Consider the following 24146-nt stretch of genomic DNA (forward strand, 5'->3'; position numbering starts at 1 on the left):
CTTTTTCTTTCATTTTAATCAACAGAGATGTGATGGAAAGAACATTAAATATCAAGAGAAAAAAAATAGTACTTTGAACAACGGTCTTTCACCCCTTAGGACTCAGATGTGTACTCTCTCCTTCAGGCTGCCTTGGGTTTAGGGAGTGTAGTTCCTAAGCCTCTGTCACACTGGTGAGAAGGCCCATGGAGCCGAGGAGAAGCACAGTGAGCACGGGGATGTTTGTTAAGAGGCTCTTTCCAGAAAGCTTCAACTGTCTGTCTTCAGAGAAGGAAAGAAAACAAGGCACTAGACTCTGGCCTGGAGTCCCCTGCCCACCTTCCCCATGTTTCTCTGCCACTGATGGGGAAGCATTTGGGTCTGACTTTACAGAAACCTCCAGGTGTTCCCAATGCCAGTAAAGGTCAGACAGAGCAGAGAACTGCTGTCCTGAAGCTAAAAATAATAAAAGGCGAGGAAACTGACTCTCAGATCTAGAAAACAGTGCCCACACACTCTGTCTTCAAGGGCCCATTGGTCAGGCTGTGCTTCTCCACTACCCACCCTGCTCCAGTATGACTTTTTTTTTTTTTTTCCTATTCCTGGCTCACTAGTGACTATCCAGAGATGAATAAGAAAACAAAACAAAAGACAAGATAAAACACAAAACAGGTTAGTTACTGTATCTATGCTTTCCCTGCCACCCTCACTTTGCTTCCATTGGCCAAAAACCGTTCACTATACTTTTCTGTGGGCTTCACAGATGAGTGATTCAAAATCCTACCACTAGTTCCTATGGATGGGATAATTCAGGGAGCAAAGCTTCCGGGAGCCTCCCCACTCCACCGGGTTTGGCATTTTTCTGCCCCGCCCCCATAAAGACATTTATATGAAGCTGGTTGAGCAGAAACGTGACCAAATTGGGGGAGTGACTTTAGCATTCTTCACAATAAGGTTGTATCTCCCCATCACTCCACCCCCTAATCACCAACCAGCACAACACAGGGGTGAAGAGCTGAACTACCATTCTCTATTTTCCTTTGCTAAAATAAAGCTTCTACCTTTGGTTCACAGCAAGTCAAGGCTCAAATACTAGTGAGGTGGCTGTTTCATTAGAATAAAAAGATAATCACTATCTCCAGGCCTCAAGATGCAACTTAAATTTTTTTTTTTTTGTAAAATAAAGCTAAACTGAAAAACAAATTTCCCTCAAAAGATAATTAAGGGAAAAGAAAGTCTCAATTAAATAGACAAGGAACTTTTCATATCAAAATAGGATGGAAGAGGCTCTCTATTGAAAAATCTAAGAAAAAATTCCAACTGTATGCTTCGTGATTAGAATTAGGAGATGTTTTCTGCAAATACAAAGTGGTTTACTTACGAGGTCCTTCGCAGAATTTCTAACTCGAAAGAAGTAGACCACTAAGGTGGTAGGTAAGAGTTCCCACACAAAGAGGACCACTCCGAATACTATGTATCCGGCATCTCCCAGCTGATTCTTCAAGTCTGCCTGTTGAAAAGAGAAGAAAATAAGAGTCGCTAGGTTGAGGGCAGAGGAAATAAGTTTGATTCAATTCTTTCTAACATGACAGAGACTAATAATCTAATACAGTGTAATTCTTTCCCCCAAAAATGTGCATGTTGAAATCAGATACTACTAATGGTCCAGACCTCAGGTGGGGAGTTATTTAAACCAGACAGGATAGATAATTATCTTCTTCAAAATATTCAAAGACAGATACTTCCAATCTCTGAGGTTTTATTCCTTCACCCTCCAAGAATCTTCCTTACATCCAAATTAAGTCTCTAAGCTGATTTTCTTTTCTTCAACAACTGAGTAATGAGAATGCTCTGTTGCCTTCTCGCGATTCTTAAGAGCAGCGTATCATGTGTTACCCTTGGTCTCATCCTTGGGATGAACGTGTCAGTTTTTAAACTTCTCTTCACATTAACCACATCCTATGATTTATCCTTTAAAGCTTTACTGCAGGCTAGATTGTCTAGAAAAAAATTCTCTGAGTCCAGGATGTTTACCTGCCGGACCCGTGAGATGGCTGAGTGGATGTGGATAGCAGTGCTGTCCTCTCTGTAGGGCAGAGGGAAGGTGTGTGAGGTTGTCTCTGGGCACGTCGATCAGAAAGGCCATCATTTCAAAGGAAGACTGCACCAACATCAAACCATAGGGGCCAATCCCCTGAACGGAATCCTTTTGCCTTCTCTACTACATCGCGTGTAAAGTACAGTAACCGAACCAATCATGCTCTCCTTCGGCAAGATCACTCTCACACTCTGCATCTCAAATTCTACTTACATGTCTCAAAAGTGTGTTGTGTGTGCTTCTTCCATTCTACATAAATAACCCGCAACTCGGGGCCGTCTGTTTTGCTTGCTCCTAGATCATTTTGGTTGCAACACATAGATCTAGATATGTATAAATAAATAGATATCCCCAAAACAACAGAATTTTTTAAATTGTGATATTTCAAGTTCGTTATAATTATAAGCTCTTAATTGAAAGAAACGTTGAAATAATTATTTTGTTTTAAAACCAAATCTCTGTTGTTTAATGGGGACAGAGTCTCAGTTTGGGAAGATGAAGAAGTTCTGGAGATGGATGGTGGTGATGGCTGCACAAGAGTGTCAGTGCACTGAATGCCTCTGAACTGGACATTTACAGATGATTAAAACGGTCGATTGTGTTGTATATTTTACCACAATAAAAATCCTCGATGTATTATGAGTAAGTTTCTAGTTTATCATTGCTGAACGTTTAGATCTTTATGTGTTTGATTTCTCACAACAGGACAGAGCTTCAGCAGTGCTTTGCCCACCTTCCCCCATCCTATATTTGTGCTGTTCGTTTGGGTGAGGGGCGGCGGTGTTCATTGTGGCGGTTTTTATCCTTTCTAATTATAACATCTTGCATGTGCCTCTTCTGGATTTCATCTTGTCCTCACAGTTTTAACTTATCATGGTCATTTTATTCTTTCCTCCAGAGTCACAATTCAGTGCAAGGTTTGAGCACTGTTGGGATTTTAGAAGTGGATTTGTCTAGAGTTGGGTATTCAGTGTTTTTCCAGGAACATCTCAGGAGCGTTTGCCATTCAATCCAATAGACTCCTACTACAGACGTTTCTGTTTCTTTGTTGTAATGGCTTATCTGCGTGGCTCTTTTCCTCAGCAGACACAAACTCCTACTGGGAGGGTTAGATCTGTTCTTTTTTGTCCCCCCAGCACTTTGCCCAGGGCTGGAGACAAAGAATCGATATTTCTCAAATGAGAGAACACTAATTCTCATTCTTTTTTATTTTGAGCTTTTGTGAAGATGGATGCCATATTGTATTTCACTACCTTTGTTCATTTGTTTTATAATTTATGAATTTCTAGAATACATTATAAAAAAGAAAGAGTTTCATATTGGGATATAAAATGGGCTCTTACTAATACCTTAATATTCTTGATCACGTTTGTCTAGATTTCCTCAAATGCTATTAGTTTACATGCTCCATTAAAAACAACTTCATAATTTTATGTATTCTCTGAAACCTGGATACAATTTGTTTTTACCTTTGCAAATTTCACCCTTTAATAACATCATATTACATTTATATGAAAGCACTTAAAAAATTTAAGTACTGCTTGACAAAAGCCCCAGAAAGTCGAAAGGAGAAGTGTGTGTGTGTGTTTCCTAGTTTTCTCAGAAGACATGTGAGCTGGAACAAGGCAGGAACTATGATCCCACTTTACAGGTGAGGGTGCAGACACCACCCAGGTAAGTGATTCTCAAGGTCACCCAGCTATTTAGCCGCAGAATCAAGGAGCTTACACCTCTCTGCCACGTGGGATGCTGCAAAGCAAAGAGCCACCGATCAGGTGGCCCTCGTCGGCGCCCACTGACCTGGTCTGACACATTGTACCAGTCGTAATCAAAGGAATGGACATTCCTGCTCTGCGAAAACGACAGGATGAACAGGTTGTAGCAGGCTCGGGAGGCGTAGAGCAGGATGACGGTCACACCGACGGCAGTCACCTGACACACGGAGGAGCCCTGGAAGAGAAGGAGCCATGAGGGGGGCGCCCGTTCCGGGCCCAGGACCCCAGCCCCCTCCCAGAACACGGGCTGTGTTCGGACCTGCTAAAGCTTCGATCTCAGAGGCACTGCCGTCTCCTCCAAGCTTCTCCTCTACCCTCAGACCTTAAACCCAACTGCAAACCTCACCTCACACCACACCCATCCCAAACTTCAAATTATCTTCATAGAGATGCTTCAAAACCTGGGACTTGATCTGGAGATGCCTGAAAACAGGACCATTTGCCTAAGGCCTAGGTTTGGAAGAACAAGAAAGTCAGATAGCTTATTTGGTTAAATCTCTAAATGCCGCTGGCTCAGCTCCAAGGACCCTCTCAGCTTATGAGCCCAGCGCCCGGCCCCTGGCTTGAGGACAACAAAACCACCTCAGAGGGATGGCGGCTGGCAGACAGCGCTGCCGTGGACAGTGGCTCTGGGCGGTGAGCACTTCCTCAAGACCCAGCATCCTCTAGGTGGGAGTGCTGGAGTCCCCACGTGACTCAGGGCTTGCAATTCTGTGAAAATGCGTCATCTGTGCCCCCATTTACGAAGTTTCAATTTCCAAAGTCAGATGACCCCTGGCTAGAAACGGTTAACTAAAAACCTGAAACCGATTTTTGAGTTTTGTGTTTGAAAGTCATTAACTAAATCTAAGCTAGTGTTTTATTTTGCCAGTGGTAGTTTATTATTAGCTTGTTTGCCATAGGGGTCATCCAAACGGTACTTCGACAATCTAAAATGTGACCCCTCCTATAAAAATCACAATCCTGTTCTTAAAAAGCCTTCGCTAGCCCTTATGCACGAGACACTATAAATAAAGTCAGGCAAAGTGACGTCTAAAATTTGCCGACTTTTCTCAATCAGAAAACGACGGTGCCACAGTAACTTCTGGGATTCGGCAAGAGTTCAGTCACATCACAGGACGTCCTGATGAAGGCTTTGTATTTTTGAAGTTGGAGGCGCAGACTTTAATCTACTGATCACTCCTGAAGACACAGGATCGTGGAAGGCACGGTTGTTCAAGTCTTCAGACCAAAGATGTTACAGCCACACGGGCTGCGAGGCAAGGAAGGCAGGGGGGTGCCCCGGGGCACAGCATCACTGAATTTCCGAAGCAGAGGAGCTGTGAAATCACTCAACTGCTTTACACATGAGAAAACCCAGGCTCCGTGGGGCGACAGGCTGGTGGGCCTGGGGTCCCGCGGCCAGCCAGAGCCCAGGGCGTCTCTCCTGACCTCCACTCGCCACCAGGCTTCTCAATGAGGGAGAGTCGGGGACCAGGCTGGTGAGGGGCACCGCAGAACCCCTGCTCCAGGCAGCAGACCTGCCCCTCTTTGTTTTTTGTTTGTTTTTTTGCGGTACGCGGGACTCTCACTGCTGTGGCCTCTCCCGTTACGGAGCACAGGCTCCGGACGCGCAGGCTCAGCGGCCATGGCTCACGGGTCCAGCCGCTCCGCGGCACGTGGGATCTTCCCGGACCGGGGCACGAACCCGCGTCCCCTGCATCGGCAGGCGGACTCTCAACCACTGTGCCACTAGGGAAGCCCCCCTCTTTGTAACTCTGGGGGAAGAAAAGGAGAAGACAGGAACCCTAGAGTGGGGGGCACAGCAGCTAAACAAGAGGACGGGCAGGAGCTGCCCTCTCCCAGTGTACGGTCAGCCCACTCAGGGTGGCTGTTCTCTTGCCCTCTGTCCATCCCCTGCCTGACCAGGGCCCGCTTCACCTACACCTACTCACAGGGCTGACCTGCCTACATACTTGCTCCCAGGGCCCAGCTGGTGATTGTTCTTATCAAGGGGGCGGTGAGGGGCGGGCCCCTCTGCTGGTTTCCCTGGTAACTAAGGAGCCCACCGGATGTCAATCCCCCCACCTTAACTGGTAATCTCTCCTTCCCCTGCCCCGGGAGCGAAGACCGCCACCAAGTCCTGCCTGCCGTCCACTGCACTCCGTGGGGTGTTTCTGCAGGACCTTGCTTCACACGTGTAAGCTCCCCCATCTATTAAACCACTGATATCTCTGTTGCTGACTCCGGGCTCTTTCTTTGGTCTTGAAGCTGGTTATGCACAGGGATTGCAGGTCTGTGGGCTGCAGCCCAACACACAGCGTGTCTGGCTCCATCTCTGAACTGTCACCATGAAAGGCCTGATGTCCTGAACCCCGGGAGCAGTTCCCACTCTTAAGGGGGACCCCCTTATGGGCACAGCCAAGGCAGGGGTGAGCGTGGATCTGAGTCTCCCTGCACTACGACAGTGTGGTGGAGAGGAGAGACCCCAGACCCCGGAGCCAGGCTGCGGAGACCAAATCTTGGCTCTGCATCTCCTGGCTGTGTAACCCAGGGCGAGCCTCTGACCTCTTTTTGCCTCAGTTTCCCTATCTATCAAGTGAGTGATACCTACTCCCATAGAGTTGTGAGGGTTACAGTCGTTTCCACATGCAGAGCGCTTATAAAAGTGCCGGAACGCAGGGAACACTAGGTGTGTGTTTCTATTAATATTAGTGGCACAGTCAATGCCACTGGTCCTTTAAAATGTCACTTAAACCGCTGTATCCATAAACCAGAGTCTTAGCGCTCTGCCAGTAACCCTGCACACCCCCATATGCCACAAGCCACCCAGAGCCAACTCTTCTCACATACAAAATTCAAGGAACTACAAGGCTCCCTGTTTTGGCAACCACAACCCGGCTCATCATTTGCAGGAGGTCAGGTGTGAGAGGCATTGGTTGAGTTCTGTTTGCAAACCAGGGAACTCTTCTGAGAACCAGGGGGAACCAGCAGGATCTCGACCACATGTCCACCTTACCTTAGACTCCAAGTAAATGTTGGCTAAGGACATCTTGGAGATTTTGTAGAGACAGATGGACAGGGAGACAGCACACAGCACGAAGAGTGAGTCGTTGATGGCCACACGCACGGAGACGATCCCTTTCCTCTCCCAGGTGCCCGTCTTCACCAGCACTGCACAGGTTAAATTCACCAGCAGGAAAATGAGGCTGATGAAGAGCGAGGCCAGGTAGAGGGGTAACCTGGGAAGGACCAGAGAAGAGACTTAAGGCATCCTTCCACACATGCTGCCCGTACATTCTAGATCAATCCACAAGGAAACTGTGATTTTTTTTTTTTGGTTAAATGCTAGAAGCAGAACATGCCAACGTTAACACTTAAGAGCTCAGAGTTTGGGGCTGGTAGATGCAAACGATTACATTTAGAATGGATAAACAACAAAGTCCTACTGTAGAGCACAGGGAACTATATTCAATATCCTGTGATAAACCATAATGGGAAAGAATATAAAAAAAAAGTGTATATGTGTATAACTGAGCCCCTTTGCCGTACAGCTGAGATCGGCACAACATTGTACATCAACTATATTTCAATTAAAAAAATCAAAAAAAAGAAAAAAAAAAAGAGCTTGGTCTTTGGAGGGTTCCCAATCTAAAAGAGGAATCAACTACAAACTGTGCTCTCAGGAAGGTCCTTTACCCGAGCCCCGCTTCCCCTGTCCCTGGGAGGCTGTGAGGATCAGAGGGGTGTATGTACATGGGCTGATGCACCCCCTACTCACAAGAATGCAGAGAGCAGAGCTGGGCTCAGAGGCAGGGCTGGGTTTCGGGGAGAGCGGGAAGCATCCTGCACTCTGAGAACCTGGGCAAGATCGCCCTGGGTGAGCCTCAGTGTCACCATCCGAAAGCAGACTAAATAATACCCACCTTGCCGGCTGTTTTTGCAGATCAAGCGAGATAATGCTTAAAAAGGATTTTAGGGAATTCCCTGGTGGTCCAGTGGTTAGGGCTCTGCGCTTTCACTGCTGAGGGCCAGGGTTCCACCCCTGGTAGGGGAAGTAAGATCCTGCAAGTGGCGCAGCTGGAAAAGAAAGGGTTTTACCACCCCCCCACAAAGTCATCGAGTCTGGGCAGCACCCCCTTTTGCGTGGGAACACTCACTAGTGGACGGTCTGCAGTGAGTAAGCCTCAGCCTCAGCACTTTCCCCGGGCCGGAAGGGGACAGGCTATGCCACTGGCCGTTTTCTGTTTTTTTTTTTCGGTACGCGGGCCTCACTGTTGTGGCCTCTCCCGTTGCAGAGCACAGGCTCCAGACGCACAGGCTCAGCGGCCATGGCTCACGGGCCTCTCACTGTTGTGGCCTCTCCCATTGCGGAGCACAGCCTCCGGACACCCAGGCTCAGCGGCCATGGCTCACGGGCCCAGCCATTCCGCGGCATGTGGGATCTTCCCAGACCGGGGCACGAACCCGCGTGCCCTGCATCGGCAGGCAGACTCTCAACCACTGCGCCACCAGGGAAGCCCCCACTAGCCGTTTTTGACTTGTGGTTTCTCAGAGCTACACGCCGCCTACGTGACCTGTGCAAGGTCTAGAGAGAGGTTTCTCAGATTTACCAAAACCGAAATCAGTTCAAGTTTCCCTCTAGGACTGTCCATATCGTGTTTACTTCAGGTAAATATCACTCAAGAGGCAAATAAGGAACAGACTGGTTTGGCTCAAAAATAGACCATTTAAGTTGAATATGTCCGCAAGTCCCAAAGCAGAAAACCAGCAACTAAAAGTGGGCTTGAAGCTAGAAGGTAGTGTTGGGGTCTTCCAAAGCCATCACAGACTGGGTCCTGGTCCCAGCTCCAGCCATCACGCCACTGACAGTAGCCGGTGCAGTGACTGCTGGGAGGTGAAGCACAGCGATGGGGCAGCTGCAGTTTGCTTTCCTGCCATCAGATGTCAGGGTGATGGAATAAACCCCCCACTTACCCAAGCTAATCTGAATGGGATTTTATGTCTTGCAATGAATGATTTACTATCCACTGGCAGAGGCTCTCACGTACTTTTTCTACCAAAGGAACTTGGCCTACCCCACCCCTCCTCAGCCTTCAGATCTTAGCTCAAACATCACTGCTTCCAAGAAGCCTTTCCTGACACCTCCTGCACACCCAGCCCTCACCAGACGCACACGATCAGGTCTCCCTGAGGTCCGCTTCCCGGTCCCCCGCACTTGAACTTCGCAGACTTATCACCAGTTTATAATGAAGCATACGGACAGTGATCTGACCACATGCTGCTTCTACCCAGGCAGTTCGCTCCACGAGGGTCGAGATTTCGGCTCTTTCCTTCCCCCCTCTATCCACACTGTATACCGCAGGAGCTCAATAAATGTCAGGGAGGAAGAGAGGGAAGGAGTCAGCCAGATGAAATGTGCACTCTGAATCCAGGAAGCGGCAGCTGACTAAACAAGGGCTGCCCTTTCTCTCCTACACACGCTACTGCAGCAGATACTAGATCCTCCCCCTTCTTGTGGAGCCAATCTAAACTTGAGGGGCTGTCTCTTTCAAAGTTAGAGAGAAAGAACTGCAGTTCTTCCCACCCGAGCCCTGTGCTGGGGGGCCGAGGTAACAAGATGGACAAGAGGTGGCCCGGGTCCCCTGCTCAGGGTGGCCGGGAAGACACTGGAGGGACGGACAAAGCACACGGAAGACAGAGTATGATTGGTACAAAGTCAGAGATGCAGGAAAGAGTCTGCTTCGTTCGGGCTGAAGGGTGTTTGTAGGACTGAGCACCAGCCCTGCAGGGGAGGCAGACGGGGGTGGGAGAGAGACCGGAGGGGTGGGCAGGACAGCCAGGGAACACTCGAGGTTGATAAGCAACGGAGTGACCGACGTGGCCATGTCTGTCTTTGAGAAAGACGGGCTGGCAGAGCAGGGAAGGGGTGAAGAGCCCGCAGTCGGCAGACAACGGCTCCGGGGAGATGAGCAGGGAGGCGTGCCAGAGGCAGGGGGGCGGGGGGCCGTGGGGATGGACACAGGGTGATGCCATTAAAGGAGATGAGAGATGTGCACAGGGGTGGTGAGAGCTGCCGCCCACCGGCCCAGGGCAAGGTCCAGCGTGACCCTCGCCCCTGGAGTTGTGCCGCGTGAGGCTGGCGGTGGGCAGCTCTTTGAAAGCTCAGAGATCCATCTTCACGTGTAGTCACGCATTCAAAGCTTTTCACACAGAAACAGGTTTGGGGCAGGGGGGATGCACATGAATTAGTTGCCAAGGACAGGTTCTTTTATAGGACGTGATCACTGGTCCAGGCCCTTGCAATCCACCTCATCTGCTCTGTACCACGTTCTCACGGTGATGGGGGAAATCAGGGGCATGGAGAGAGAGACAAAGGCAGGACCAATGGGGAGTCACCAAAAATCTGCATTCTGGTTCCTCGAAAGCCCTTTTTTTTTTATTGTTTTATTATTATCTGCTGTGCTTTTGTGAAGAACACAATTTGGAAACATCCAGAACCCTCTGGAATCAGCCCTACCGTTCCCGGCCCCTTGGTGGTATGTGCGCACACTCTGTATACACGTGACGGCGATGAGCCTCCGCAAGAAGCACAATCTGGACATTCAGCTTTTCCGGAGGACTCCTCCTGGGTATGTTTTAAATACCATGGTGGATATAAATTCTTACTACTCTTTACTACAGTAAATACTACAGGACCCCTAGAGGACACTGGGGACAGGGAAAGCAAAAGCCAACCAGGCCCAGCTCACCACCCAGACACACTGCTGGTGTGTGCCCCCGGCCACCCTCTCTGTCTTGAATGGTCACACGACAGCCATCGAGCCTCCACTCCCCCCATACCCTCCCCAGCTCTGCTCTCATCTGCTGGGCGTGACCCAGAGACCTGGGGTCACAGAGCCACGACACTAGGCGGGTCCTCGGCCGCTCGGGGCTGCCGTGTCCTCCTCTGTGAAACGGAGCTGATCCTTCCTTCCTGCCTCAAAGAGCCGCTGTGAGAATTCAAGGGACACTGAGCTTCTCCTCTGACATCACCCAGGGAGCAGTGAGGCCTCACCCTCGTCAAGAGCAACTTCTAGAAAAAGGCGTCACCTCCTGCCCCATCACCTCCTCCGCAGGTACCCCTGCTGCCTCAAGTCCTCCCACCACCTGCTCACTGACCTCAAAGGCGTGACCCTCGCCCCATCCTTCCCCCGTCTGAGCCTGTCCCTGGAGGCCCCTGGTCCCTCTTCCCCCTCTTCTTCCCCCAGGGTGACAGCACCTATGGCTCCTGCTCTGCACCCTCTTCCTCGGGAAATACGTTCCCTCCTCCGGTCTCAGTTACAGCTCCTGTACGACCACGTTCAAAAGCGCTTGTCTCACCAACCGGACCATCCCCTCAGTGGACGACGCTCAGAATTACCTCCGGCCTGCATTCCAAGATGTCAACAGTGGCTGCGCGGGAAAGAACCTCCTCCTGCGGCCTGATGTCACCACAGAGGACGTGTGTCGGCTCTGTGCCCAGAAGTTCCAGGGGGCCGACCCCGAGGAGTACGGGGAAGAAGAGCCCACCGCCTCCTAGGAGACACGTGAGGCTTCCCAGCGGCGCATCCAAAGAGCGGAGTCAGGAACCTGGCCTCTCTGGCTTCCACGTGCTCGTCCTTGCAAAGCAGTCACCTCCTTGGGGACCGCTCGGTTCAGTGACGGAGCCATCCACAGGCCGACGTGGCCAAGGGCACCTTTAGCCACGACGCCCAAGCAGGGTAGCTGAGGTTCATGTAACAGTAGGATCCATCCTTTGGAGCTGGAGAATTGCATCTGATGGTTCAGGTGCCCCAAGATCGTTTGCTGCCTACGCCCAGCCAGGTTCTGGGTTGGCTCACGTGCATGTATACGTACTAAATAAACATTTAAGGTACAAGCTCTTGAGTTCAACAGCTGGCTTTTGGGAAGACTGTCCGATGCGGTGCATGAAAGACCTCTCAGTTCAGTGTCTCCATCCATTCCTCCCTCCCTCCCTTCCTTCCTTCTTTTTTTAATGAAGAGCCTTTGTGTTTTTATATCTTTCATAGAAATTTTTATAGCAGTTGCAGGTAAACTGTCAGGATTGGTTTTTAAAATATTTTTGTAACTTTAAGATATTCTATAATTATGCATGTGATTTTAACATTTAATATGCAAAAAGAAATCTCTTGCTGGATTTGAGAGTACTGCATTTTAAAAGTCTCTCTTCTGTAACCGGATGTTTGGGCAACTTTGTGGGGAGAGACTGCTGGGTTTCTTACAGCCATGTATTACTGACACTGGCCACAGAATGCCTTTGGAAATCCGACGTACTGTTATCACCTTATTCACGCTCAGTGGTATCGCATTGTTTTGTGTTTTCACCAAGTGATGCTGAGGATGAGGAAAGAAATGAATGTAGAGAGAGGTCGAGAGGGAAATACAGACGCTAACAGAGGACTAAGGGGTGGAGTCTGCTGGTTCAGGCTCCTTGAAGGAAGTGGGAAAAGGAGATAGAAGGAACCACCTATGCTGAAAATACTGTGAATATGCAGTGAGATTTGCAGAATCTGTTCCATGTTATTTGCTTTCGGAAGCAATTTTGAAAACCCCACGAGGAAAAAAACATAAGAACAATGCTTTTTTTTTTTCCTTTTCCACATAAATCAAAACAAACAGCATCAAATTATTTTCGGCAGAAACCACGTAATGTGAGTTTCATTGAGTTAAATAAACTCAATGAAACTCACATTACGTGAGTTTGGAAAGGAGTTTGCAAATGCACCAAAAAGCCCACCTGTGTTGTAGAATGTGTGGTGAAGTTAAATTTCTGTTTTACGAAACCTCCTTGGGCGGGGGGCAGTTTGCACAGAGGATGAGGGTCTCGTATCAACGTAACACAGGTAGTTATAAAAACATGTTATTGTACTGTGTAAAGATGCATAGTCATCTAATTTGGTTGGCTTTGTACCTTGTCCCTTTCTAAGCTTTTGCTGTATATCTAGAACCCTCAACACATACCGTGTCGTACTTCCTTTTGTAAATATTTTTTAATGGAATTTTGCACATAATACATTATAATACTGTATGATAATCATCTGTGAAAATAATCCTTGAAATCTATATTTTTTAAAAGCGCTTGTCGGGCTTCCCTGGTGGCGCAGAGGATGAGCCTCTGCACATCCGGAGCCTGTGCTCCGCAGCAGGAGAGGCCACAACAGTGAGAGGCCCGCGTACCACAAAAAAAAAAAAAAAAAAAAAGCTCTTGTCTCGAGCCACTGCCTCTGTCCAAGTCGACTCACGTTCCAAACAGCCTCCACTGAGGCCCAGGTGCAAGCTTAATTTCTAATGTTCCTCCTCCTGCACGTCCCCAACTTTTCCTAATACAGCTGTCCCCCGGTATCTGCAAGGGATCACCAGCCAATACCAAAATCCAAGGATGCTCAAGTCCACTACAGAGAACAGTGTAGTACATGTCACATTAGGGACTGTCAGCCCCCTCCCACCCTCCAGATCTGCAGGTGCGGAATCTGTGGATACGGAGGGCTGGCTGTAAAGTATTGCTACTTTAAACTGTCCTTCTTAGAAGCAACATCATTCCATGGTAGACTCATGAACTGAACTCCTCAAAAGTAGTGAAGGGACAGACACAGAGAACAGACTTGTGATTGTCAAGGTGGGTTGGGGGAGGGATGGATTGGGAGTTTGGGACTAGCAGATGCAAGCTATTACATACAGAACGGATAAACAAGGTCCTACTGTATAGTACAAGGAACTATTTTCAATATCCTGTGATAAACCATAATGGAGACGAATATGAAAAAGAATGTGTATATGTATAACGGAGTCACTTTGCTGTACAGCAGAAATTAACACATCGTAAATCAAATATACCTCAATAAAATTTTTTTAAAAAGCAGTGAAGGGCTTCCCTGGTGGCGCAGTGGTTAAAAATCCGCCTGCCAATGCAGGGGATGTGGTTCAAGCCCTGGTCTGGGAAGATCCCACATGCCGCGGAGCAACTAAGCCCGTGCGCCACAACTACTGAACCTGCGCTCTAGAGCCCGCAAGTGACAACTACTGAGCCCACGTGCCACAACTGCTGAAGCCCACACACCTAGAGCCCGTGCTCCGCAACAAGAGAAGCCACCACAATGAGAAGCCCGCGCTCGCCGCAACTAGAGAAAGCCCACGCGCAGCAACGAGAACCCAACGCAGCCAAAAATAAATAAGTAAATTTTTTTAAAAAAGCATTGAAGGGAAACATCAAGATCAGATGAAAAACAAAAACAAACACACAGCACGCAAGTCTCATCACTTGTATCTTGGCCCATGTACTATCACCTAACTTTCTGAACTTCAGCTTCCTGGGATACAAAAGGAGGATCAAAACATACACTTCCAGGGCTTCCCTGGTGGCGCAGTAGTTGAGGGTCCACCTGCCGATGCAGGGGACACACGTTCGTGCCCCAGTCTGGGAGGATCCCGCATGCCGTGGAGCGGCTGGGCCTGTGGGCCGTGGCTGCTGAGCCTGCGCGTCCGGAGCCTGTGCTCCGCAACGGGAGAGGCCACAGCAGTGAGAGACCCGCGTACCGCAAAAAAAAAAAAAAAAAAAAGCAAAACATATACTTTCAGAATTTTAAATAAAAGTCTTTGTAAATTTAAGATGATACATGTTTAAATAAAATATATATACATTTTTACATGTTTGTAAAGTAACAAAATAACTAAAATTTCATTTTGACTCCAGAAGGTAAGTGGCCAAAGCCACCTTTCCAGAAATGTTTACCTAGGCAGCCGAGCTCTCCCAGGCAGGGAAATCAGGACACCTTGGCTCACGTGGTGCCCATCTCACACCTTCTGAACACCTTGTCTCCCTTCCCCCTCTGCCCAAGGCTGACCATTCTTGAATTTTGTTTTATGTTTTTTTCTATACAGCAGGTTCTTATTAGTTCTCTATTTTATACATATTAGTGTATACATGTCAATCCCAATCTCCCAATTCATCCCACCACCACCACCCCGCCCCCAGGGAAGTCCCCCAAGGCTGACCATTCTTGAAGCCACTGGGGTTCTTTGCTGCTGGGAAGTCAATAGGCCTCTTTGAAAACTTGGGGAAAGCGACGGACCCGCCCCGCACCCCCAGGAAAAACATGCATATCTACCTCCTGCCATCGATCGGCATGTGATTTAAAGCCTCCCCTTCCAGATTATAAACCTCTCCTGCTCAGCCCTGCATGGGCCTCACTGGTGAGTTCCAGAAACAGAGCCCGCCAGCAGTCGGCAGCCAGGGACTGGATGTCAGGCCACCAGGGGGAGGGGGCGGGGCCTGGGGACAAGGCTCTACCAGAGCTGCACCTGCACCCAGAGGGGAGGAAGGGGGATGTCTGGCCCCGTGGGCATCTTTAGGGAGCTCGCCGTCCTCCTGCTGAGGCCCTTGACCTCGCAAGCGCCTCGGAAAGGTTTAGATGCAGCATACACGACTTAGCCTTACTTCCCCTCTCCGTTCTCCCTGGTTAGGAAAGGCACCAGACTCTTGTTTCTTTTCTGGCCATGCCACACGGCATGTGGGATCTTAGTTCCCCGACCACGGAGCAAACCCACGCCTCCTGCAGTAGAAGCTGGGAGTCTTAACCACTGGGCCGCCAGGGAAGTCCCTACCACACTCTTGTTTCTTCTAATCATGGCCAATATCCTGCAAGGCCTGCTAAGCGGTGATTCAGTGAGCAGTGAACGCAACACCCGGCAAGCAGGCCGGTTTCGGGCAGCTCACAGAGGAGTGATGTGTGCAAACCTTGAGGTCACCTGCTGTCACACAGAGAAATGTGCCGGGGGGCGGGGGGCGGGGGGTGAACTTACCGGTATTTGAGTAATTCTGGAGAATATTTTGACTTGGCTTTAAAAATCACCTGCAATGACAAAAAAACACAGCAAGTTGGGTACACAATCTGCTGACACTGACAAACTGATATCATTGCTTAGAACTCCCCTTTCCCTTGGTGCCCGGGCGCTGGGGCACGGCCTCTGAAATTGAGACGTCTGCTTTGTGAGAAAGTTTGTGAAGCTAAACATTGTTTAGGCTGTGCATACAATTTAAATTTAATTTGAAACTTAAAAGGAAAAGTATTTACAAATGGTTAAAATGTTTTGTTTTTTTAAGGTATTACTGGTGTACCACTAGCCAGTACGTCCCTTATTTTAAGATTTATATTTGAGGGACTTCCCTGGTGGTCCAGTGGTTAAGACTCCACGCTTCCAATGCAGGGGGCGTGGGCTCAATCCCCGGTCGGGGAACTAAGATCCCACATGCTGCACAGTGTGGCCAAAAAAAAAAAAAAATTTGTATTTCAGTCCATACTTCCCCCAGAGATAAACAGTTCACTCTCACTTTATTAGGACTTTCACTGGCACCAAAAGAATGTGGTTTGAATGTACGTGTGTCCATCGACTCAGGCCTCAAACTCTGCAGCCCACTGGACTACAGGAGTGTCAAACTCGATGACATGCTGCCTGTTGGAATTTCCCCAGATTTTCGCAGCCTGCACAGTCTGTTAACAGGCCCATGTTGGGGGGCAGAGGCTGGCCTGGCAGAGCCTGTGAGAAGGCCTTCGAAGGGGAGACGGAAAGCAGGTGTCAGCACAGGCTCCAGCCCGACGAGACACGCGGCTCTTCCCACGGGGTGGGTGTGTGCTCGCGGGAGCCCTGAGGGCCGTCACCGGTCAGCGTCTGGCTTGGGGTGCATTGGAGCAGCCGTGCAGGTGCCCATACGCTTGCTCTCCTGACCCCCGGTGTCTGCGAGCGGGTGGCGGCAGCACGGGCAGGAGGAAAGGAAGGGTGTGGAAGAGGAGAGGAGTGAGGACATTTTTTCAGAGATGCTCCTGCCGTGGACCGCGAGGGTCAGACGACCTGCGCTCCCTGCATCCAGGCTCTCCCTCTGCACGGAACTCCCAAACACGCCCTGGGCACCCCGCCTTTCCTCCTGCTGGCCCTGAGGGCTGCGATGTCCCGCTGGGAGCCCACTATCCTCCGCCACGCGCTGTTCCCCTCTCCTCAGCCCTCTGGGCCCTTGGTACTTGCCTTGGGATTTACTCAGCCCCCAGACACCTGTCTAAGGGGGAGAAACCTTGCCTGAGTGGTAAGGAGGGAAGGACAAGGGGAAAACAGGGTGGGGAGTGAGAGCACGGTCCTGGCAACACGGGAGGAGGGGACAGGCAGCCCTGGAACCCATGGGGGCTCACGGGGGTTCCATACTGTCGCCCTCCTGTCTGAGGAGCAAGCAGTGAGAAATCAGTCTGCTGGAGGGTTATGCGAACATAATGCTGGGAAAGCCTTCAGTGGATCCAAGTGCCCTGCCGTGTCTGCAGATGTAGACAGATGTCACGAGGGGCACCGAGCCTCCAAGTGACCCTAGGGGCCGATTCCCACAAAACACGTGCAATAGAAGCAGCCATTCCCCCGGGAACCTTTTCAAAGACACTGTTCTGAGGATCCTCAGTAGTAATTCTCAGACTTATCCGTGCATAGGAATCACCCAGGGAACCTGCTAAAGATGCAAATCCCAGAGCCCCACCCTCCGAGGTGCCAAGCTGATGGGTCTGGGCTGGGGCCCAGGAATCTGCATTTTAACAGACTGCCCACCCCGAGCGAGGGATTCGGATCCGGGTTTGGCTGGCACAAAGACCGCCTCGCAGGAAATACGAAAGAGATGAAAACTGCCTGACCTATTATTCTTGAGTCGCTTTGCAATCATTCATTTCAAACGCACTGAAATACTTGATCACAGCAATGAGATGACACCACAGGAGTCCAGGTACAGTGCCAAGAACAGAGATCGGGGGACGCTCCAAGTCCACGGACAGCACCCCATGACGTTCACGCTCACGCCTGCCTCAAACTTACAACAACATGCCACCAACTGAGGACTCTAATCCTCAGAATCAACATCTGGGTGAGAGGGGAACTGCAGACATTCCTACAGACTTTACAATAAGCAAGCCCATGCCCCGCTTTTTAAAAACACATTTTCAGAGCTTCACAGGGGAGCATTCCAAACTTATGGAGGAATTATTTTGTTTGTGACATGAGTTTTGTCTCTGTCCTAAATCCCTCTGGGAAGGAGGTAAGAAGCAGGGGTTCACATCACAAAGTACTTGGTAAAAACACAACGAGATGGCGTGAGTACACTGCCCTTACGTCAAAGGGGCCCTGAGCTCAGCTTTCTCTGACAAGTTCCCGTGGGATTTTAGGCAAGTCACGTCACCTTTGGTATTTCTCTGCAGTCCATAAGAAGGAGAAAAGTTATAAAACAACCTCCCTTAGGAATAAGACATAGATTAATACATCACTCCAAAGTTCTGTTACTCATAATACTGAATAATACTGATTCATGCAACCCACAACAATGCTCTCAGAAAAACGCTCTTACCATACATAGTACTTGAGGATCTTGCTTTTAAATAATCAAGAGAATTTTGGGGGCTTTCCTGGTGGCACAGTGGTTAAGAATCCGCCTGCCAGTGGAGGGGACACAGGTTCAAGCCCCGGTCCAGGAAGATCCCACATGCCGCGGAGCAACCAAGCCCGTGCACCACAACTACTGAGCCTGTGCTCTAGAGCCTGCGAGCCACGACTACTGAGCCCGCATGCGACAACTACTGAAGCCCGTGCTCCGCAACAAGAGAAGTCACCACAATGAGAAGCCCGTGCACAGCAACGAACACCCAACGCAGCCAAAAATAAATAAATTTTAAAAAAAAAAGAGAATTCTTCACAGATATCAAAGTGAGGAGACGGGCGGGAGAGGGGGAAGATGGCGTTAGAGTAAGACGCGGAGATCACCATCCTCCCCACAGATACATCAGAAATACATCTACACGTGGAACTGCTCCTATAGAACACCCACTTAACGCTGGCAGAAGACCTCAGACCTCCCAAAAGGCAAGAAACTCCCCACGTACCTGGGTAGGGCAAAAGAAAAAAGAATAAACAGAGACAAAAGAATAGGGACGGGACCTGCGCCAGTGGGAGGGAGCTGTGAAGGAGGAAAGATTTCCACATACTAGGAAGCCCCTTCGCGGGCGGAGACTGCGGGTGGCGGAGGGGGGAAGCTTTGGAGCCGCGAAGGAGAGCACAGCCACAGCGGTGCGGAGGGCAAAGCAGAGAGATTCCCGCACAGAGGATCCGTGCCGACCGGCACTCACCAGCCCAAGAGGCTTGTCTGCTCACCCGCCGGGGCGGACGGGGGCTGCGAGCTGAGGCTCGGGCTTCGGTCGAATCCCAGGGAGAGGACTGGGGTTGGCGGCGTGAACACAGCCTGCAGGGGTTAGTGCACCACGGCTAGCCGGGAAGGAGTCCGGGAAAAATGTGGAGCTGCCTTAGAGGCAAGAGACTTTTTCTTCCCTCTTTGTTTCCTGGTGCGCGAGGAGAGGGGATTCAGAGCGCTGCTTAAAGGAGCTCCAGAGACGGGCGCGAGCCACGGCTAATAGCGCGCTCCCCAGAGACGGGCATAAGACGCTAAGGCTGCTGCTGCCGCCACCAAGAAGCCTGTGTGCGAGCACAGGTCACTGTCCACACCCCCCTCCCGGGAGCCTGTGCAGCCCGCCACTGCCAGGGTCCCGGGATCCAGGGACAACTTCCCCGGGAGGACGCACGGCGCGCCTCAGGCTCGTGCAACGTCACGGTGGCCTCTGCCGCCGCAGGCCCACCCCGCACTCCGTGCCCTTCCCTTTCCCCAGTCTGAGTGAGCCAGAGCCCCCGAAGCAGCTGCTCCTTTAACCCCGTCCTGTCTGAGCGAAGAACAGACGCCCTCCCGCGACCTACATGCAGAGGCGGGGCCAAATCCAAAGCTGAACCCCGGGAGCTGTGAGAACAAGGAAGAGAAAGGGAAATCTTTCCCAGCAGCCTCAGGAGCAGCGGATTAAATCACCACAATCAACTTGATGTACCCTGCATCTGTAGAATACCTAAATAGACAACGGGTCATCCTAAATTGAGGAGGTGGACTTTGAGAGCAAGATTTATTATTTTTCCCCTTTTCCTCTTTTTGTGAGTGTGTATGTGTATGCTTCTGTGTGAGATTTTGTCTGTATAGCTTTGCTTCCACCATTTGTCCTAGGGTCCTGTCCGTTCGTTTTTGTTTAGTTTTGCTTTTAATTAAAAAAATTTTTTTTCTTAATAATTATTTTTTATTTTAATAACTTTTATTTTATCTTACTTTATTTTATTTTATCCTCTTTCTTTCTTTCTACTTTTTCTCCCTTTTATTCTGAGCCGTGTGGATGAAAAGCTCTTGGTGCTGCTGCCACGAGTCAGTGCTGTGCCTCTGAGGTGGGAGAGCCAACTTCAGGACACTGGTCCACAAGACACCTCCCAGCTCCACGTAATATCAAACGGTGAAAATCTCCCAGAGATCTTCATCTCAACACCAGCACCCAGCTTCACTCAACGACCAGCAAGCTACAGTGCTGGACACCCTATGCCAAACAACTAGCAAGACAGGAACACAACCCCACCCATTAGCAGAGAGGCTGCCTAAAATCATAATAAGGTCACAGACACCCCAAAACACACCACCAGACGTGGACCTGCCCACCAGAAAGATAACATCCAGCCTCATCCACCAGAACACAAGCATCAGTCCCCTCCACCAGGAAGCCTACACAACCCACCGAACCAACCTTAGCCACTGGGGACAGACACCAAAAACAACGGGAACTACGAACCTGCAGCCTGCGAAAAGGAGACCCCAAACATAGTAAGATAAGCGAAATGAGAAGACAGAAAAACACACAGCAAAAGAAGGAGCAAGATTAAAAACCCACCAGATCTAACAAATGAAGAGGAAATAGGCAGTCTACCTGAAAAAGAATTCAGAATAATGATAGTAAAGATGATCCAAAATCTTGCAAATAGAATAGAGAAAATTCAAGAAACATTTAACAAGGACCTAGAAGAACTAAAGAGGAAACAAGCAACAATGAACAACATAATAAATGAAATTAAAAATACTCTAGAAGGGATCAATAGCAGAATAACTGAGGCAGAAGAACGGATAAGTGACTTGGAAGATAAAATAGTGGAAATAACTACTGCAGGCAGAACAAAGAAAAAAGAATGAAAAGAACTGAGGACAGTCTCAGAGACGTCTGGTGGACAACAGTAAACGCACCAACACTAAAATTATAGGGGTTCCAGAAGAAGAAGAGAAAAAGAAGGGAATGAGAAAATATTTGAAGAGATTATAGTTGAAAACTTCCCTAATATGGAAAAGGAAATAGTTACTCAAGTCCAGGAAGCACAGAGAGTCCCATACAGGATAAATCCAAGGAGAAACACACCAAGACACATATTAATCAAACTGTCAAATATTAAATACACAGTGCTTCCCTGGTGGCGCAGTGGTTGAGAGTCCGCCTGCCGATGCAGGGGACACGGGTTTGTGCCCCGGTCCGGGAAGATCCCACATGCCGCGGAGCGGCTGGGCCCGTGAGCCATGGCCGCTGAGCCTGCGTGTCCGGAGCCTGTGCTCCACAATGGGAGAGGCCACAACAGTGAGAGGCCTGTGTACCGCAAAAAAAAAAAAAAAAAAAAAAATTAAATACACAGAAAATATATTAAAAGCAGCAAGGGAAAAACAACAAATAACACACAAGGGAATCCCCATAAGGTTAACAGCTGATCTTTCAGCAGAAACTCTGCAAGCCAGAAGGGACTGGCAGGACATATTTAAAGTGATGAAGGAGAAAAACCTACAACCAAGATTACTCTACCCAGCAAGGATCTCATTCAGATTCGATGGAGAAATTAAAACCTTTACAGACAAGCAAAAGCTGAGAGAGTTCAGCACCACCAAACCAGCTCTACAACAACTGCTAAAGGAACTTCTCTAGGCAAGAAACACAAGAGAAGGAAAAGATCTACAATAACGAACCCAAAACAATTAAGAAAATGGGAATAGGAACATACATATCAATAATTATCTTAAATGTAAATGGATTAAATGCTCCCACCAAAAGCCACAGACTGGCTAAATGGATACCAAAAAAAGGCCCATATATACGCTGCCTACAAGAGACCCACTTCAGACCTAGAGACACATACAGACTGAAAGTAAGGGGATGGAAAAAAATATTCCATGCAAATGGAAATCAAAAGAAAGCTGCAGTAGCAATTCTCAAATCAGACAAAATACACTTTAAAATAAAGACTATTAGAAGAGACAAAGAAGGACACTACATAATGATCAAGGGATTGATCCAAGAAGAAGATATAACAATTGTAAATATTTATGCACCCAACATAGGAGCACCTCAATACATAAGGCAAATACTAACAGCCATAAAAGGGGAAATTGACAGTAACACATTCATAGTAGGGGACGTTAACACCCCACTTTCACCAATGGACAGATCATCCAAAATGAAAATAAATAAGGAAACACAAGCTTTAAATGATACATTAAACAAGATGGACTTAACTGATATTTATAGGACATTCCATCCAAAAACAACAAAATACACTTTCTTCTCCAGTGCTCATGGAACATTCTCCAGGATAGATCATATCTTGGGTCACAAATCAAGCCTTGGTAAATTTAAGAAAATTGAAATTGTATCAAGTATCTTTTCCGACCACAACACTATTAGACTAGATATCAATTACAGGAAAAGATCCGTAAAAAATACAAACACATGGAGGCTAAACAATACACTACTTAATAACGAAGTGATCACTGAGGAAATCAAAGAGGAAATCAAAAAATACCTAGAAACAAATGACAATGGAGACACGACGACCCAAAACCTATGGGATGCAGCAAAAGCAGTTCTAAGAGGGAAGTTTATAGCAATATAATCCTACCTTAAGAAACAGGAAACATCTCAAATAAACAACCTAACCTTGCACCTAAAGCAAACAGAGAAAGAACAAAAAAACCCCAAAGTTAGCAGAAGGAAAGAAATCATAAAAATCAGATCAGAAATAAATGAAAAAGAAATGAAGGAAACGATAGCAAAGATCAATAAAACTAAAAGCTGGTTCTTTGAGAAGATAAACAAAATTGATAAACCATTAGCCAGACTTATCAAGAAAAAAAACGGAGAAGACTCAAATCAATAGAATTAGAAATGAAAAAGGAGAAGTAACAAATGACACTGCAGAAATACAAAAGATCATGAGAGATTACTACAAGCAACTCTATGCCAATACAATGGACAACCTGGAAGAAATGGACAAATTCTTAGAAATGCACAACCTGCCAAGACTGAATCAGGAAGAAATAGAAAATATGAACAGACCAAATCACAAGCACTGAAATTGAAACTGTGATTAAAAATCTTCCAACAAACAAAAGCCCAGGACCAGATGGCTTCACAGGTGAATTCTATCAAACATTTAGACAAGAGCTAACACCTATCCTTCTCAAACTCTTCCAAAATGTAGCAGAGGGAGGAACACTACCAAACTCATTCTACAAGGCCACCATCACCTTGATACCAAAACCAGACAAGGATGTCACAAAGAAAGAAAACTACAGGCCAGTATCACTGATGAACATAGATACAAAAATCCTCAACAAAATACTTGCAGACAGAATCCAGCAGCACATTAAGAGGATCATATACCATGATCAAGTGGGGTTTATTCCAGGAATGCAAGGATTCTTCAATATATGCAAATCAATCAATGTGATACACCATATTAACATATTGAAGGAGAAAAACCATATGGTCATCTCAATAGATGCAGAGAAAGCTTTCAACAAAATTCAACACCCATTTATGATAAAAACCCTGCAGAAATTAGGCATAGAGGGAACTGTCCTCAACATAATAAAGGCCATATATGACAAACCCACAGCCAACATCATCCTCAGTGGTGGAAAACTGAAACCATTTCCACTAAGATCAGGAACAAGACAAGGTTGTCCACTCTCACCACTATTATTCAACATAGTTTTGGAATTTTTAGCCACAGCAATCAGAGAAGAAAAAGAAATAAACGAAATCCAAATCAGAAAAGAAGAAGTAAAGCCGTCACTGTTTGCAGATGACATGATACTATACATAGAGAATCCTAAAGATGCTACCAGAAAACTACTAGAGCTAATCAATGAATTTGGTAAAGTAGCAGGATACAAAATTAATGCACAGAAATCTCTGGCATTCCTATACACTAATGATGAAAAATCTGAAAGTGAAATTAAGAAAACACTCCCATTTACCGCTGCAACAAAAATAATAAAATATCTAGGAATAAACCTACCTAAGGAGACAAAAGACCTGTATGCAGAAAATTATAAGACACTGATGAAAGAAATTAATGATGATACAAAT

General features: G+C 47.9%; 1 protein-coding gene across 1 annotated transcript in view; it reads right to left on the reverse strand.

The window, feature by feature from the left end:
- GPR137B (G protein-coupled receptor 137B) overlaps nt 1-24146 on the reverse strand; it is a 57392-nt gene that overhangs the window by 14003 nt on the left and 19243 nt on the right. Inside the window, 4 exon segments of the mRNA XM_060035023.1 lie at nt 1361-1489; nt 3878-4027; nt 6851-7073; nt 15673-15722. Of these exon segments, the coding sequence (XP_059891006.1) occupies nt 1361-1489; nt 3878-4027; nt 6851-7073; nt 15673-15722 (552 nt within the window).

This window comes from Delphinus delphis, chromosome 16 (assembly GCF_949987515.2).
Source record: "Delphinus delphis chromosome 16, mDelDel1.2, whole genome shotgun sequence".
Classification (NCBI taxonomy): Eukaryota; Metazoa; Chordata; class Mammalia; order Artiodactyla; family Delphinidae; genus Delphinus; species Delphinus delphis.